The sequence below is a fragment of the Equus quagga genome, chromosome 2, assembly GCF_021613505.1.
Source record: "Equus quagga isolate Etosha38 chromosome 2, UCLA_HA_Equagga_1.0, whole genome shotgun sequence".
Classification (NCBI taxonomy): Eukaryota; Metazoa; Chordata; class Mammalia; order Perissodactyla; family Equidae; genus Equus; species Equus quagga.
This window is the reverse complement of record NC_060268.1, coordinates 41,348,071-41,365,947: the sequence shown is the minus strand read 5'-3', so window position 1 is coordinate 41,365,947 and position 17,877 is coordinate 41,348,071. Positions and strand designations below refer to the sequence as shown.

Sequence of the window (17,877 nt, the reverse complement as noted above, 5' to 3'; positions counted from 1 at the left end):
ATGATTAAAAGTTGATGTTTATTTAAAGTGCCCACAGGCACAATAGTATAGGTGCTTACATTTCCCTATAAGTTATGGGAAAGCCCTTTGAGACTGTATTTACTTAATCAGAAAAGCTTTCAGCAATTATCATGTACGCTGAAAGTTTAAATCTCGTATAGGTTTTGGGTTTTGCTGTTTGAGCATAAAAAGGGAACAAGGAGAAATGTAACTAGGTTCACAATTTTGAGCAAGAGCATATGTAAAGGTAACGTATGTACATTTTATTTCAAGAAAGACAGAAGACAAACAGCATAAAGATGCCCAGATGCCCTAAAGATAAATACATTTCAAAGATTCTCACTAAAATGAATCTGTAGTATTTTTTCCTGCAAGCAAAATACCTTTCTTTAAATTAAAACAAAAACAAACAAAAAAACCCCAGTATTCTGAATTGCAAATGCTTTTGCTTTTTTTTTGCAGAAAATCTGCCATGATTATTTTTTAATGAATAAGGATCTTCCACAAAACAGGCTTGCTCTACATGCTAGATTTTTAAACAGTTCAGTGACACAATATGCTAACTACATACACAACAGATAATATAGTAAGAAAACACTCAACCTGATGAAAAGTTAAAATCTTCATTAATACACTGAAAATTGACATAACTCATGCCTTTAAAATCAAAAATACAAAAATTAAATGTTTTCCTAAAAAGATTTCCTTATTTTAAGGATTCATTTGAAAATGAAGCTGCATGTAATTTGTACAATAAGTTGTACAAGTAAACAGGTAATATACATAAAAAATTAAGTGACATACTCCTCAATTATCAGTTGTCCACCTTTAATTTCCAATACTGTACTTTCTTAACAAGCATACAAAATATCAAACTTCTCTTTAGAAAAAGTGCCGTTCTTTGACATCCTTTACACAAAAACAGTCTGAGCCTGTGGCATGTTAATGCAGTTGAGAGGCAAAGCATACTAACTTTTACAAATTCTACCTTCCATAAAAAGCCTCCGGAAAAGGAGATTACACGCCACTATAAAAATATCAACCTCTTGTGGTAGCTGCATTAGAGAACCAAGGCTTGAAGACTATTTTCATATAGCATAGAAAACCACTATGAGAGCATATTGACTGCATTGGTGGCTTGGGAGTTTACTGTGCCACAGGATTATGCATAGCTACTGTAAGGTACCAAGACTGTTACACAGAGTTTTAAATTGATTGTAACCGAGAGCATAACAGAGGTACTACCAGCCCATGCAAAATAACTAAAAATACTGAGTCACTGTGCTGAATACTTCATTCCTGGAGAAAACCAAAGGCAGCAGTAACCAAATCAAGCCCAGCAGGTGACCAAACTCATTCTCCTCAAAGATTGGTGAGCACAGTGAAGTCTGAGGTATACCTTTATCCATTAAATCTGTGTGCCATTGCAAGATATTACCATTTGGGAACACATGCCATCACAATGGTTTAAATCTTTTGAATATTAGTCATTCATATATTCTTATCTAACCAGTCTCTTGATTTTTGAAAAGATTTCACCTACAGTAGAATATTACAGAAACAAAATATAAATGCATGTCTTTCTAAATGAAACTTACATGGACTAAAAGTAGAGAATATTTTTAAACAAATATACAATATGCAGGCAGACAAAGCAGGAAAACGGCCATTCAAATGTATAATAAAAAACTAAAAATTGACTATTTCCAGAAAACTATGAAGCGCCTCAACTAAAAGGAATGCATAATGAAATTCTAATCTAATACAGGTCAAAAATGTAAAAAGGTTATAAACCTTAACAGGAAAAATAAAACAACTTTTACTGGCCATTCCTGTTGAAATGAGAATCTTAAAGTAACAGAAAAGTGGCTACAAACCCACTTAGAGCACCAAACAGAGAGAAAATAAAAGTCCATTTTCATCTCTGTTATTATCATAAAATCCTGTGTGACTACAGGTCAAACTGCTGGTGGCAGAAACAGAATTCTTTATAAACTGCAGATGTCCTGTACATAAAAAAATTTCACTGGAGTTGCACTAGTTCTAAAGACTCTTCTGTTTTAGCCTACCTACTGTATGTATTCAATCTGAGATAAAGTCTCTTTCTGTAACCCTTGATTATTATTGGGCACCAAAGATAAGAAAAGCAAGACGGGGTACAAAAATGCAAAATTTCAACAGTAATGGCAATGTTTTTGTCTTAGTCCAAAAGGGTCCTGCATTCTCTCCCCCTTCAGTGATTTGACAAGTCTTTGTACTTAATCTGGGGGCAGCAAATCATGCAAGCGAAATCTGTCTCTGATGTGAGGTCGAACATCTTCATTCTGTGTGGAAAAAAAAAAAAAGACATTTTAAAAGCCACATAATTTCAAAGATATGATCCTCATAAGACTATGAACATTCTTACTTTGGAGAGAAAATATATCACTACTTATTTTACAACTTACATTATTTTGTTTGCTTATATATAAGGATACCACACAGAAGCAGTTAACTTAGAATTAAATTTAGATTTTTAAAAAACACTATCATTAAAGTTTTAATTTTCTAAGAACAATTATGCAATAGAAAGCCAAGCCAAAAGTTAGGTAAAAGTGTTAAGCCCCGAATTCTAATTTATACATTAGTTTTAAAATTAATCCATGGATATAGGAAAAAGAACTCCCAGAATAAAGTTTCAGTAGCACAAGCATTAATTCTAGACCTCAACTATGAAAAGAAAATGAAATCAATTTAACACAACTAGTTAGTGACTTGTAAAAGGAAGCCCAATTAAAAAAAACATTCAACCTATAAATTTTTAAATACTGATAAGCATAATTTTAATATAATGTATAAGGTTTGAAAATGCTTGTAATCCTTTTCAACCTGCCCTAATCTCCCACCGCATTGACTTAGAAAGTCAGTACACATTAAGTTGAGCAATTTAAAAGATTTACTTCAGTAGAGTTGGGGCAACAAAAACATAACACAAAAAGATAAATGATAAGATATACTTACCAGTTCTACAAGCTTCTCCAGAAATGGAATCAATTTTAGGAGTTCATTGTCATTTTTATCCATAAACCAGCTTTCTATAGGGATTCCATTAGATAGCTAAAAGGATAAATAAGTAATTAAACCTTTTTTTTTTTAATGATTTTACTTTTTTCCTTTTTCTCCCCAAAGCCCCCCGGTACATAGTTGTATATTCTTAGTTGTGGGTCCTTCTAGCTGTGGCATGTGGGACGCCACCTCAGCATGGCTTGATGAGCAGTGCCATGTCCACGCCCAGGATTCGAACGGGTGAAACAATGGGCCGCCCTAGCGGAGTGTGCAAACTTAACCACTTAGCCACCAGCCGGGCCCTAAACCCTCTTTTTATTTACATTTGTCTACTTTGGAAAAGCTTAAAAAAGAAGTAACTTTTAACTAAACATTGATCTATAAGTTCTTTTGAAAAGGAATGTCATCAGAATCTATGCTTGTCATATATTCTTTGACAACTCAATATTGGAAGAGAGAGACGTTAAGGAATAAATTGAAGACTAATTGGTTTTTCAGCATAATTTCTTCTTAGTTTATATAAAACTAAACAACAAGAAAGATCCATTAAAACAAGTTTTGCTTAACATAACTAAAAACATTCCTTTACTCAGTCAAGAAACAGTTACTATTAGTCAATGCTAGGCATTGTGAATGAAGGGGTATTGCTAGTCTAAACAGAGAAAACTATCAGAAAGCATATACTTCTACACAGAGCCCATGTGCCATTCATTGTTTTATTCCCAACAACTATTAGGATAACCTGAAACGTAGGAACATAACAAATTGACTCAATGGTATTCCGTTGAAGGAGGAGTCTAAAATCGAGAATGCAAACCATATTTGTTCTATAGTAAATAATCTCTAGGATAAAATATCTTTATCCTAACATTTGCACAGAGCACTATGTTTGAGACGGTGAATAACTGAAATGATTTTATCTGGGCCCAAGAAGAAATTCTTAAAAACCTATCTCAAAATGCAAACAAATAAACGTAGTGACCTAACTTGAACATACTTCAACACTTTATGCAGTTTTTTCTCTTTTCTTTTTTTGTAACTTTTTATTATGGATATTTTGAAACACGGAAGGGCAAATCTTGTTTCATCTACACCCAGATCACTTTCCAGCATCCCCATTCAGCACTGATTTATTGTGAAGAAAAATCATAGCACATGAACATATTCATAATGTAAAATATATCTTGCAAGGATGGCTCATCTCTAGTTGAAGTTATGTTTCAAACAATCATCGACAAAAGGTACATATATATTGACAAAATAGTCTAAGAAAATATTTCAGAATGTCAAACAGAACAGAAGAACATGGTTTAGCTATACATAATTTTCAAACATATTTACAATTATTTATTTAATGGTAAGAATGCTACTAAATGATGTATATCTTCGTCCTTTCTTATTCAGATTTACTACTCAGATTTTTCTTTATGTTGTACTTCATTTAAAAGAAAAGTTTTCCACAAATATACCAACTTGGCATTTCTAATTCTAAAAGATGACACTAAACAGGGGAATTCCATCAATGAAAATTCTGTTCTCCCTCATATTCTGTTTGGCAGCATTTGTCCTCATTGTATTTTTTTTTCCTAATCTGAGTTTTTTTAGCAACCCTTTTCCTACCTGATATGCAAAGGCTTGTGGTGAGTTGTCAATTATTATAGTTTTTGAAAGATCTCTTCCAAGGATATTTAAGTCCTTTATATAGTTTCCTTGTACACAAACACAATGTTCACGGAAAAGCCGGTGCCTAAACATAAAAATAAAAACAAATTAACTAAAAAAAATAAAAATCTCTAAAAAGTACAACACATACTGAAACATATTCACATACACACACCACAGGCTTCACACATTAAGCCTTATTTTCTCTCACAGAGGAAATTCAAATATAAACGTGGGCCTAAGTTTGGGGCTATCATTTTACTATAAAAGTTCTTAGCCATTATTGAAATCTTACAACCAAATATTACCATGCCTTAAAGAACTTAGGTTTATCCCAAAACGTTATAGTAAATTATAAAGAAGGATTAAAAACTCTGTAAATTGTTTTTATAATTTATTTACCCAGGAAAGCTCAGTTCAGATGCAGCATCTGGTTGTCAGCGAGGTCCTGCTTTTTAACCAATTTTCCAGATGGTTGACTGAGGCACAAGGAGGTCAAGTGACTTGCCCAAGGTCACACAGTAAGTCAGTGGTTAGCCCCGCAATGGAACCCAGGATCCTCCTGGCTCCCAGTCCTTTGCTCTAACCAGAAGACCACACAGCCTCCCTATCCCTGTACATGCCAGAATAAAAAACGTAAGAAGGAATGTTTCCGTGTTGGCATTTTAAAAAATGTTTTTAGTTTCTCATAGTTTTTGAGAAAAGGTGCAAAGGCCAAAACATTCCATCATTTCAACTTTTCTCAAACACCCATCTTTCTTTTAATTTAGTGTGAGTGTGTATATGATCATTTGAAAAAACAAGGATTGAATGAAATGATGAATTTAGACTGAAATATTACCAATGTAAACTGATGTTTCACCAATGATACTAAATTGAAAAATGCTGTATTATTTTAAAAAGCTATTAAAAGTTTTATAATAATACTTATATACTATAAATATTATATAATCTCCATTTAGCACTCAAACTATTAGTCTCTGAATATTACTAATAATTGTACAGACCACCTTGAAATACTCCATTTGTATACATGAATAATTTGGTAGTTTGGCTTCCTTGTGTCTTAATCCCACTAAACAATTTTTTAGGAGCTAGGGCATACTAATACCTGCATTTCTAATTATGCAATTTCAAGAAAGGGGCATTTTCTACCCAAAAAATCTGTCATAGCTCTAACAACAACAACACCTAAACTTATCAGTGCCAGTGGTGATGGCAAAGAGGAAGAATTTTACAACCAGACAAAATGTGGTAGAAACAGTTCTTTCCCCGCTCATTATAAAGAACATTTTAATTAAATGATCATCTACCTCTGAAAGGTTTAAAGACAGTCCTACTTTGAAATAATAAGACTGGACAAAAGAATTTAAGACCTGGTTGGTCCTAAATAAGATTCCATATTTTATTTGGATAAATATTTAGATATGAGGAAATTGGAGTGGCAGGTACAGCATGTATATGCAAGTCATATTGCTGCCTCTTCCCTAATAGCAGCAAACTCACCTAGGACAGGAGATAACTGAATTATGTATGTGGATACTAATGGTTACTTTAATTAAATTATACTAAACCCCTTCCAGTTATTTAGGAATCTGAGGGTCAACCGCATGAATATGCAGTTTCAGGAAGAAACTACTTTTGCCAGTCATCATGTTTGCATTTGGATTCATGAGATTCAGAAATCATAGGAATTTCTAAGTCTACTTTGTCACCAAAACAGATAATTCCTTATAACACTATAATGAATTCAATATACTGTTCAAAAAGTTTTCTTTAAGTTTCTCAAAACACAACTAGATAAAACAAATTTGAACTCCCAAATGTGCAGATTTTATAAATCTAGTTTAAAAAAGGGATGTTAATTTGTAACATTATAATTACATGACTACACTCCAAGAGGGAATGGGTTATGTTGCTCACCACTGTTCCCTGGAATATTGGAGGTGCTGAATAGAAATCTTCAGAATGAATGAAGTTATAAAAGCAAAATAATTTGTATACTTTTGTTAAAGTTAGGTAAAATGAGCATAAATTATAATATACTTTTAAGAATAGAAAACATTTCATTTGTGTATCTGAAGCTTGCTTATATGAAAGATAAAATGGAAGCTGACTAAAAGGAGAAATTTTGATTCTTTAGATTAAAAAACAAAAAATCACAGTTCAATTTAGAAGGAAAAAAATTTCCCAAACATGGACATTAGGAAAAGCCTTTCAGCACAGTTGCAACCACTCAATAATAACAGTACTATTAACAGTAGAAATTAAGTTTAGGATTTTCACTAAGATTATATGGGAGAAAGCACTCAAGAAAATGAATATTCAGCTGTTAAAGCTTGTATGAGCCTTTTGTGGCATCTCTCTTAGCTCTTGTTCAAAGACTCAAAGATTAAATCCCAGATCTTAGAGGATGCAGCAAGATACTGCAGTCTTAATATCTCACTTCCACTGACAGAAATAATGGAACTAATTTTCAAACTGTTTTAAAATTACCCAAGGCACTTCCACCTAACTAAGAACACACTGCATCTGCTGGCTGAGGACACACACAAGGAACTGAGTCCAGATCAGGATAACCTGAGTGACTAAACCAACCGCAATTTCCAATTAGATTCATGTAATATTTTCTTTCCATGGAATATAAATTTGCTCTTGAAAAAGCAAAAGAGTTTAATTTGATCTTTTCTGTTAAAACTTTCATTTCTCTATGCCATTAAAAAGGTGACATAACATGCATTAATTCAGAAACATAAGGAAAACATCATGCACAGTGAAAAATTCCACATACCCCCCAATCTCCCCCCAATCCCAAAAGAAGTAAGGATACAGCTGTAACAGTGAATAAATACATTTGATCCTTGTATCCTTTAAAGAACGTCTGTCTGGAGGTATATCATTAGGAACTCTTAAAGAGTTCTGGGGCTTAAAAAATTCATTTATTTTCACCATTCAACACAACAAATCTCTATATATGCAGCCAACTGAAAATGGCCATCAAAATTAAATAGAATCATAGTAATTTCATAGATCAGTGTGACAGACATTTTCACTATTTCTTAATTAAATTTACCTGACCAGTTGCTTTTTAGGGTCTAGTATGTTCAGTAACTTGTCTGCATACACCTTCTTAGAAGCAGTAAAAAGAATGATCTACAAATTCAGGGGAAAAGAAGTAATCATTATACATGATCTAAATATGGGTACTATATTGAATAAAATAAAAATACTTATGTAAGTAGTTTAAGCATGTTTACCTCATACATCTGAGACATTCGTTCCAGGAATTCCCTGAAGAATGGTCTTAATCTCACATAAACCTGAAGAAATACAAAGACAGCCCTCAGCAAATAAAAATATAAAATAGAGACAACTTATTTATAAGCTATACTATGTTCTAACTTTGGAAATATTATAATTAAAAAGTTCATATTTTAAAGTAATACAAAAGTTTACTAATAAGTACCACTCAACCAAATGTATTTCACATACCAAAAATCACTTAAAACAATTTTCTAGTAGGGTAATAATAATCATTGGTGATCATTTCACTTTTTAATAGTTAAATAGCAAGCATACAATATAACAGTACTTTGTAGAATATAATTTTAGTAAACATTTAAACTAAAAATGGAAGGTTTCCCTCTGAGATTTTGATCCACCAATCAGCTCCATCTTCCAGCCAGGCAGCATCCATCCAATTATTAGGCAGGCTCTGTGTCCACCTCTAGCTGACCTGTCTCAATGACCTTCCTCAATAATTACTAGAATTTCTTCTCAACAATCACCTGCTAAGAATACCTTTATTTTAAATTTCTATTAAATAGTGTTCAAGAAATAGATGTCTGGATTGGTGGGTTTAAACAAGTGGAATTTTTCAAAAATCAATCTTGTTCTATATTTACTGATTCAGATGTGGCATCTAAATTAGCACTACTGGGCGACTTGAGATTGAAAATATAATAGTCAAACATATCAGTTATCAAAACTTACTGGCAATATCAGGAAAGACTACAATACGCAAAGAACTGCCTTATATACATTATTTTCCTATTTCCGTGTCTGCTTCTTGCCTACTTTTAATATGGCTCTTGTAATATATTCCAATATTCAAAAAGCACAGAAATATAAGCCATGAGCAGCTACTAACACCCATTTACAAAATATTTTGACTCCTTTAAATTGTATTCATTTTGTGAATGAATGAATTCAAAAGTGATTATTAACCTCAAACAAATATTTACACAACACCTATGTACTAGATTCCACTGGATTCAGATTTTTTTAAAAAACTTGTGAAAACAAATTCAAAATCAAGGCTTCATGGAGTTTAATTCTGTCGTCAACACACATCTACACAAAAATGCCCTCATGATAAAAATTTTGTTCTGGGAATGTTTTATGGTAGAACAAGGAAATCAGGCAAAGGATTCTAGGAGGTAGGGACTATGTATTACCAACCTATAATTTCCAAAGCCCAAAGGGCATAAGACAATGCCAAATAGATAGTACGTACTTGATAAAAAAACCTGTTGAGTAAATGAAATAGAATTGCCTGAAGTTAAGCAATATGGACAAAATAGAGAAAGAAAGGCAAGCCTACATGACTACACAAGGGCAACTACTGAATTGCCTTAAGTGATCACTTGTGGAAGACAAATTTTGAACAACTATTAATATGCTAATAATATCACTCTATCCCCACCTCCAGGCTAGAATGATAAAAGTTTAACTTGTTTTTAATCCTATTAGTCAGGCATTTTATCTCGATTTCTTGACTAATCAAAAATAAAGTAAGCCACATACTCCTACCTACTCCTAGCAAATAAAAATAATCAAATCCTCAGTATCCAATCACTATCATTTAGGATGAGGTACAGAAAGTTTTAACTAGAGTTGCTCTTCTAATTAATTTTAACATCTTCATTCTAAAACATTTGGTATAGTTTGTGGCCTTGGCTGAAAAACCACACACACTTTATTTGTTTAGTAATCCAAGTAACTGATAGATTTTAGATATGTTACTACGTTAACTGGCAAAATCATTTTTTATTAACTATGGGTCTTTTCAAAATAGATTTGTGATGGTTAAGAAAAAAACAACCAATTCTGCCAATACTTTTTTTCAATTATCTCATCTTAAGGAGGATGATAAACTATGAATAGGAGCCTTTTGTTTGTTGCTAAGAAGGTTTATCACTTACATGCTTTTAATAACTAAAACTATTTCTCTTTTGCATATGTATATTTTCATTTGTTTTCAATATCCCTGTTACCTCTTGCTCCATATTGTAAATTAAGATAAGCAGGACCTCTGTTATTTGGCATTTGTTTCCTCTGAACACAACACACTTCCATTGTAGAGGAATACTTCTATTTCAACAATATTATCCAAGTATAATAAGTGGAACACTGTACAAAGGTGACATTTTCCAACTTCTTAGAGAGTGACTGCCATATCATGTCAAAACTATAACTTCATTATGCATTCTACAAGTTTGACTAAATTTAAATTTTTACATCTTAAAATCTGACATTACTTTCAAAATATACTTGTTTACTGAGGATGAAAAGTGGCACTGAAGATGGGAGAATGTATTGCTGGAGTGTTTCCTTACCATCAGAACAGAATAAATGTTGATTGTAAAAGTTCCTATCCTCAGAATAGATTCACCATTAGAACAAGAAGGTGTTTCAAAATTAAGAGACACAGGCAGAAACTGAGGTGGTTAGTGAAAAAAAGAATGTAGAAAGGTACAAAGTAACAGTGAGCAGGGATGGGGTTACAACCACATAGGGGACTGCCATGTGCTGCAAAGGAAAAATCTCAGAAACAAAAATAGAACTATAAGGCCAGCAGGGTCTAAGTCATTTGGATGGATACATTAAAGCAAAAATATATAGAAGTCAAGAAGCACCAAATATTGTCCAGTAGGAAACAAATAAAGAACAACTGTATGCTTAATATACTGAGAGTATAATCACTTACTGTGTTAGGTCACAGAGATACACAAACATATAGATGCACACATAAGCATGCTTCCAAATCTATTCCACAGATGCCCTTAACTCCATTTTTCTTCTTTCTCATAATAAAGATTCCTGTACTGAGCTGCCTACTTCCTATTTTCTGCATTCTTTCTCTACTTAATATTTCACCAACCATCCTTCTGCAAACATGCAACTCTTCAAAACCATGTAGTCTTACAAATGTAATTTTCATTTTAGTCTGGTATACGTACACTCCTCCGAATATATAGCAATTCTTCTATCTATGCTACAAATAGTTTTAATCTTCTATCACTAACCTAAATATATTTTGAAAAAATTAAAAAACTGAAAAATAATGCATAAGGTTGTAATAAGAAACAATTATTATATAAAAGTATCATACCCAAAGACATGTCTCTTTTTTTTTTTTTTAAGCTTGGCACTTGAGCTAACAACTGTTGCCAATCTTTTTTTTTTTTTCTGCTTTTTCTCCCCAAATCCCCCCAGTATATAATTGTGTATTTTTTTTAGTTGTGGGTCCTTCCAGTTGTGGAATGTGGGACTCAGCCTCAACATGGCCTGATGAGCAGTGCCATGTCCGTGCCCAGGATCCCAACCGGCGAAACCCTGGGCCTCCGAAGCGGAGCAGTGAACTTAACCACTAGGTCACTGGGCTTGCCCCAAGACATGTCTTAAATAAGATTGACTATTCTTACCCCAAGATAGGGATTTATGAATATGTACATTATGTAAAACTTTTAAAATAAAATCTACTAGAATAATATCTGCAAAACAGTGATAATGGAACTAATCTTTCATAATCTGTTGTGGACTGATTTTAACAAAATTTAAATTTTATACAGAAAAGCAATGAATAAATAACAGAAAAATAACATTACATTAACAGTACATTAACATTACTTGATATGAACAATACCTGTTAGCCTATACTTTCTTTGGTATTAAGACAATGAGAATGTCCTATAATTGTGTATGTAGATAGTCCGAATAGGCCATAAATGGTTTAACAGGACTAGATTTGATAGAAGTAGTCCTTAAAATATCCAGTTATAAATTGATTATAAATATTTTGTGATAAGGTTGGTCTAAATTCAAATTCATGTCTAAGTATGCAATGTCAAGTTATATACACTGAGTAATTTCTATTAGTTTACCAAACCTTTATCTAATATAGAAAACTTTAACAGCATGACCCAAAAAAAGGAGGAAAGAAAACATCCAAAGATAAGCAGTTTCAATTTGTGGGCAAGTGATTAAGAAAAAAAAGTTCTTACATGTGAATCTTTTTAGGAAAAATGATTCTAAATGGTTTTAAGCACAGATAAAAGACTCTAACATATTCAAAAAGAAACATCTTTAATAGTTTTTCCATGCTATCCTTTGAACTTATTGCTACATTGTTGTAGGTTAAAAAATAGTAAGTTCAATGGGACTCACCCACTTAAGAATTTGGCACCCTTAAATAAAAAGATTGCTGAATGCTATTTATTTAGTCAGCAGTAAAGATTTAAAGCAGTAGAAAACTAACAATACTGGGGAATGTGAAAACTGAGATGCTACAGATAACTGAAGAATCTTACCATTAGTAGATACCACAGGTGTACAAAGTGGCTCTGCCAATTTTTTTTTAGCCCTTCTATACACTTCAGTTTTCTCACCTATAAAATGGGTATAATAACAGTACCTACCTCATAGGGTTGTTGTGAGGATTAAACAAGTTAAGACAGGTAAAGCACCTAGAACAGTGCCTGGCACACTGAGACTGCCAATAGTTATTACTATCCACCTTATTACTTAAAAGTAATCAGTCATAGGGAGAATAGCAGGAACGAGTCTGACTATGGGACAGAAATAGGCAACCTCAACTCAAAGAGAAAGCTCCAAGGCTACAATCTACACTTTTAGAAGAGGGAAGATAATAATGAGTTGCATCAGTTGATAGCTTAGCTATTTAACTTAGTTAACATTTTCTTAGCACCAATACCGGAGGATAGAGACAAAACCCAAACCTTCTCCATAGAAAGAGGGTTGCTCAAGTAGGCCCTGTGGAGGCCTCAACTTCATAACCCATAGGGTGATTTTACAGTCATCTTTTGCTTCACACAGTTCCAATAAGAGGTAGATGGCTGCTAGGGATAAAGTACTGGTAGGTGGATCAATCTGAGGATGAATAGGTAAATACTAAAACATCAGAACCAATAAAAACAAACAAAAATCTCCAAACTAAAAACTCTGCAAAACCTTATACTGTATTAAATTAAAAAAAAATTGAAAAGGAATTTCTTAGAGAGTCCAAGTGGGATAAAGGGAAGCTTAAGGCATTCATACAGATGGTATATTAAAAGTTAGTAATGAAGCACAATTTTCAAGTAAAAACTGGCCATTATATATATTTTTTATTTAAACGTGTATGTACATATACTTGCGTATATATATAAACTATTGATACGTTTATATTAAAATAAAGTTTAGTCATTTTAAAAGCAAAAGAAGGGGCCATTTTAGTAAAACAAAAATGCTGCCTTTAAAAACAAATTCTAAACTTTGAAGCCTCCAATTTAATATGCTTAGTAATTAACTATTGCCTCTCCTAAATTTGCAGAACATTTTTAGCTAGTGAACAAGAACTTTCCATGTATTTTCTTAATGAATTGCTAAGATACTTTTACAAAGAATTCCCCATGAAATACATTTTATCTTTGAGAAGTAGACAACTATAGGTTTTAGTTATCTTTCTTTTTTTTAACCTAAAATTAAAAATGGATAATCATGATGAAAAAATCAGTACCAATGACTGACTATTCTTACTAATAAGGATAGGAAAGTTACTTTAAAATTATTTTTAAAATTTACTTAGAATTAATTATTGAAATATTGTTCCCTACCAGCTAAAATATTACTTTTATCCTCAATACTAAGTGTTCACAACCCCAAATGTTGTATTTAAGGCACAAAAATACACTGTACTTTTGTACAACAAAATTATGCTTTATGAAGGTCAAAACTAATTGCCTCTTGTTTCCTATCAATTTAAGTCAGAGCTTGAGAGAAGGAAAAGCTTGATTAGCTATTTATTAGAAAACTCCTCATTTAAACGATTGATATTTTTCTTCAGGAAGCAAAAATAATGCTGAATTTTCTAGGAAAAACTGTAGAGAGGAGAAAGAAGCCGCTTACTCTCTGCTTCTCTTGTTCTCTGATATAAAATATTTGAAATCCTTATGAAAATTATCCTAGGCTGTAAGGTTCCCAAGAAAACAAACTATAATATTGGGGAAGAGGCTGAGCTTTGCTAATCATGGGGTGTCCCACCCACCTTCTCCCCCCAACTTTTCCCGTAAGAGCAGCCTTTACTAATAAAACAAAAGCATCCTTTAGCAAGTAGCTCCCTATAGGATCCTATCTCTCCTTGAGTGCTTACCACAATCTGATTTCAGGACAGCTGACCCAAAGTTTGTTGATTTTACTTATCTTCAGAAAGCCACTGACTGGCTAAAGTCTTATTGGTGAACAGAGTCAAAAATCAGATGCCCCTGCCATACTTTACAGAATGAGGAGTTGGACAACACAGTTACGTTTGGCTGCACTGTGGTGAAACATATGAGGCATCTTCTTTTTGTCTTCAATTAGCCACGTTTGGGCTGAGTAGCGCTATTACATCTTCAAAAAACTGAGCTCCAGTTCTTGATGGAGATAGAGGAAGGTCATTGAGGAGGTGGTTCAGCTCAAGAGCTAAGTGAAAAATCTGTCTTTTGATTCAGTCCTGCTTGTGGATAGCAGTCATCTTCTGGATGGAAGAGGGAGTGAGATGACCTAGAGTCTTGAATTGGTGGATCTGCAGGAACAGAAACTAAATACAGTGGAGACCTCTTAACTGAGTAACACCACGAGATGGATTTCCTGACAATGTGTCAATATAAGCTAAATATAAAGATTAAACATGTGCATTGGAACTTATCATGCACTTGTTTTTCTAGATATCAAATGCATTTGTACCATTCTATGAATAAATGCATTTCCCAATAACTAAGTGTAAAACAATTTATGGAAAAACTGCCAATTTAAGGGGAAAAAAAAGACCCATTCAAATAAAAATCTATATACTTTGCCTTTGTGAGTGCCATACTCTCAATTTAAAAACTCAGTTCTTCTTTCAAATGACTTTTTCTCCATATGGTGTCAGTAGTAACGTACATTAAATTTTAACTTGAGTTGGATCTTTTAGGTTTTTTTATCCCCTAGAAAAATGGAATTTAAATACACTCAAGGTACCATATTAAAGCTTGAATAATCTACCTGCTCATAAATTCTAAAACTTGCATTAACTAAGCTGAGTCCTACTTATCAATCAAAAGAAGAGTATATATACATGAAGTCAGGCAATCTTTAAATGTGAGTGGTGGCCACCTTAAATTTCCCTCAAATTTTCATCTGAAAAAAACTAAGAAAGCCCACAACCAGATTACAGTGGACTAATTTAAAATTTCTCTATATATTAACAAGAACTTTGATGAACAATTGATTACTTACTTCCACTTAGAATCTGAATATGTAAATTTACTGTATATACTCTCACAATTACTAGACCAAGGGTCAGCAAACTACGGCCTATGGGCCAAATTCAGACCGTCACTTATTTTTGTAAGTAAAGTTTTATCAAGAGACAGCCACACTTATTCGATTATGTACTATGACTGCTTTCATGCTACAATGGCAGAAAAGTAGTTTGCAACAGAGACTGCAAAACCTAAAATATTAACAACTGGCCTTTTACAGGAAAAAGTTTGCCAACCCCTGATATAGACGATTATTAATATAGATATAAAACAATTTACACTTTAAACTGTTTTGAAAGAAAGATAAATAACAAGTAGAATTAAAAGTAGGTATAGGTCAACCATAAAAACCTTACCACAAAAAGAAAGCAAAAGTAAAAAGAGTCCCAAGAGGGTATTTTATCTGGCTTTGATTCAGATGAAGAATTTGATGCTATCTTAAGATTACCATTTTATTTTTAAGAGTATATACATAAATGCCATGGAATGGACATGTTCAAAAGTATATAGACAAGTGCATAGAATTGTTCACTTAAAAATGGTTAATTTTATGTTGTGAGTTTCAACTCAATAAACTATTGTTTAAAAGAGTATATACAGTATTTTACAGGATTCTACCTTTAAAGTGGGCCACATTATATTGTAGTGGTTAAATATGTAAGTTACATCTTACCTAATAATGTGGTTTCTCCAAAATCTCTTAGATCATCTCAGACCTTTGTGTATATTTCTTCTTTGCCAGTAGATGGAGACAACACCACTGAAAGTTTAAAAGACATCATTCCCTGTTTAAAGGGAGCTTGCTGGTCTGAAACTGGGGGAACCCTAACCCAAGGTTTCTTCAAAGTTATTTTTAAAAAAGCAGACAGATGGCTATGCCAAAACAAGAAATCCAAGGGACTGTACCCAGTGTTAACTATGGACATCCTCAAAAATTTACTGAAGAGAAAACTAAACTCTACACACGATGTAGTAACTAAATCATAATATTAAAATACAATCATCTCTATAACTTGTAAGATCCAAACTTCCTGCTCATTGCTCCTCATTTAGGCTACATAATTTATTTTTCAGGTTCAGAAAGTGTAATTCAGAATATATAGGAAAAAGTTCTTTGAATTCCAGAGGTAGATGCAGTACATATAAAATTTTAATAAGTATTAGTCATATGCACTGCTAGAAGCCTTTTATTCAAAATAAGACAACTATCCAGATCCACATGAAAATAATAAGCACTTTATAAGGAAGAGAATTAAAGTAGAAATGGTAAAAGCAGTAAGAAAAAATTCAATTTTACGGTCACACTGAAAAGAAATGCTCATGAATGGAAAGAATCAAATTCATCTACTTTCCAAGTTTCTTTCACTATTAAAAATTATATAAACAGACCAAAACCATCTGCAAGAAATAAATGTCAAATCTAGAAGCTTAAGAAGTCATCTCAAAATAATTACTTATCTATATTTTTCAAATAACAGCTTTCCTTTACAAATTCAAAGCCTGAAAGCCATTGTTTTTAAGCGTAATTGTGAACTAAAAACAAGGTCAACAAGCTAAAAAGAGAGAACTAAGATATTGCTATACTACTTATATTTGCCACAAGACTCCTGTTCTTGAAGTACACTAAACAAGAACGACCTCTTTGGCATAAAATGTCTTACAAAGAAAAAGATTTACCATAAACCAAATAATATCCAGTTAAAAAGGAATACAAAAATCTTAAAATCCTTTACTTTCATGTATATTTTGCTCCTCCTCTGATCACATATCAGAACTAAAATCAGTTTACATAAAAAAGAAATGAACACAGTATTCAGATATTACCATACCTACAATACCTATCTAGGTTAAACTAAAACTCAGAATAACTGCTAAAATAAACCCTCTTGTAACTCATTACAAGGTAAAGAAGGGAAAGCAGACCCTGAACCACAAACTTCTATTTAACTCTGAAATTTTATGATTCCCAAGAGATAACTATCGCGTGCCAAGAAAACCATACCCACATTCTGACTGCCTGTTAAGAGCACATAAACAACCATAAACACCTTTCCTCAACCGCATGGTAAATGTTCTGTGGCTTTATTTAGTTAATCCTTGGGTTGGCTTCCTCCTGACAAACAACAGATATTTTGACCTTTCCCAATCCTTCAACAACTATGGTATGTAGGAAGGTAATGCTAATTAAATAACCACCACCACCACAGAAAAGCACTTTGCAATTTTCAAAGTGTATTCACATATATTAATTAATTCAAATTTTATGGCAGAAAAATCTCAAACATAAAGACTATGGCTAACACACATAATTCACAGTGAAATGTAAATGATATTTTTATTTTGCACTGTTACCTGTCCATCAACACAGATGAGGGAGAGAAATGCTTATACCCAATTTTTCTAGGTAAAGCAATAACTAGAAGAGTATCCTGGAATTCTGTGATTAATAAAAAGTAGATCTACCAAACTGCAATCTACAGACCACATTACTACAAAAGGAAATAAAAATGACCAACAAGCAATGAGTTTTCTTTATATTAATTGGATTTTGGGGCGGAAACAATCACCAGGTGTTAACCTGGCAATTTCTTCTTAGGGATCT

At 32.8% G+C, this 17,877-nt stretch overlaps 1 protein-coding gene across 2 annotated transcripts in view; it reads right to left on the bottom strand.

Moving 5' to 3' along the window:
- Positions 1-242: 242 nt before the first annotated feature.
- The window catches only part of CTDSPL2 (CTD small phosphatase like 2), an 86,083-nt gene continuing 68,448 nt past the window's right edge, over positions 243-17,877 (bottom strand). For both annotated transcript variants that reach the window (XM_046654067.1, XM_046654068.1), the window contains exons 9-13: positions 7,965-8,027; positions 7,781-7,860; positions 4,666-4,792; positions 3,001-3,096; positions 243-2,324 (exon numbers count right to left, since the gene is read on the bottom strand). In XM_046654067.1, coding sequence (XP_046510023.1) covers positions 2,259-2,324; positions 3,001-3,096; positions 4,666-4,792; positions 7,781-7,860; positions 7,965-8,027 — 432 coding nt within the window. In that variant the 3' untranslated portion in view covers positions 243-2,258. The remainder of the gene's footprint in view (positions 2,325-3,000; positions 3,097-4,665; positions 4,793-7,780; positions 7,861-7,964; positions 8,028-17,877) is intronic.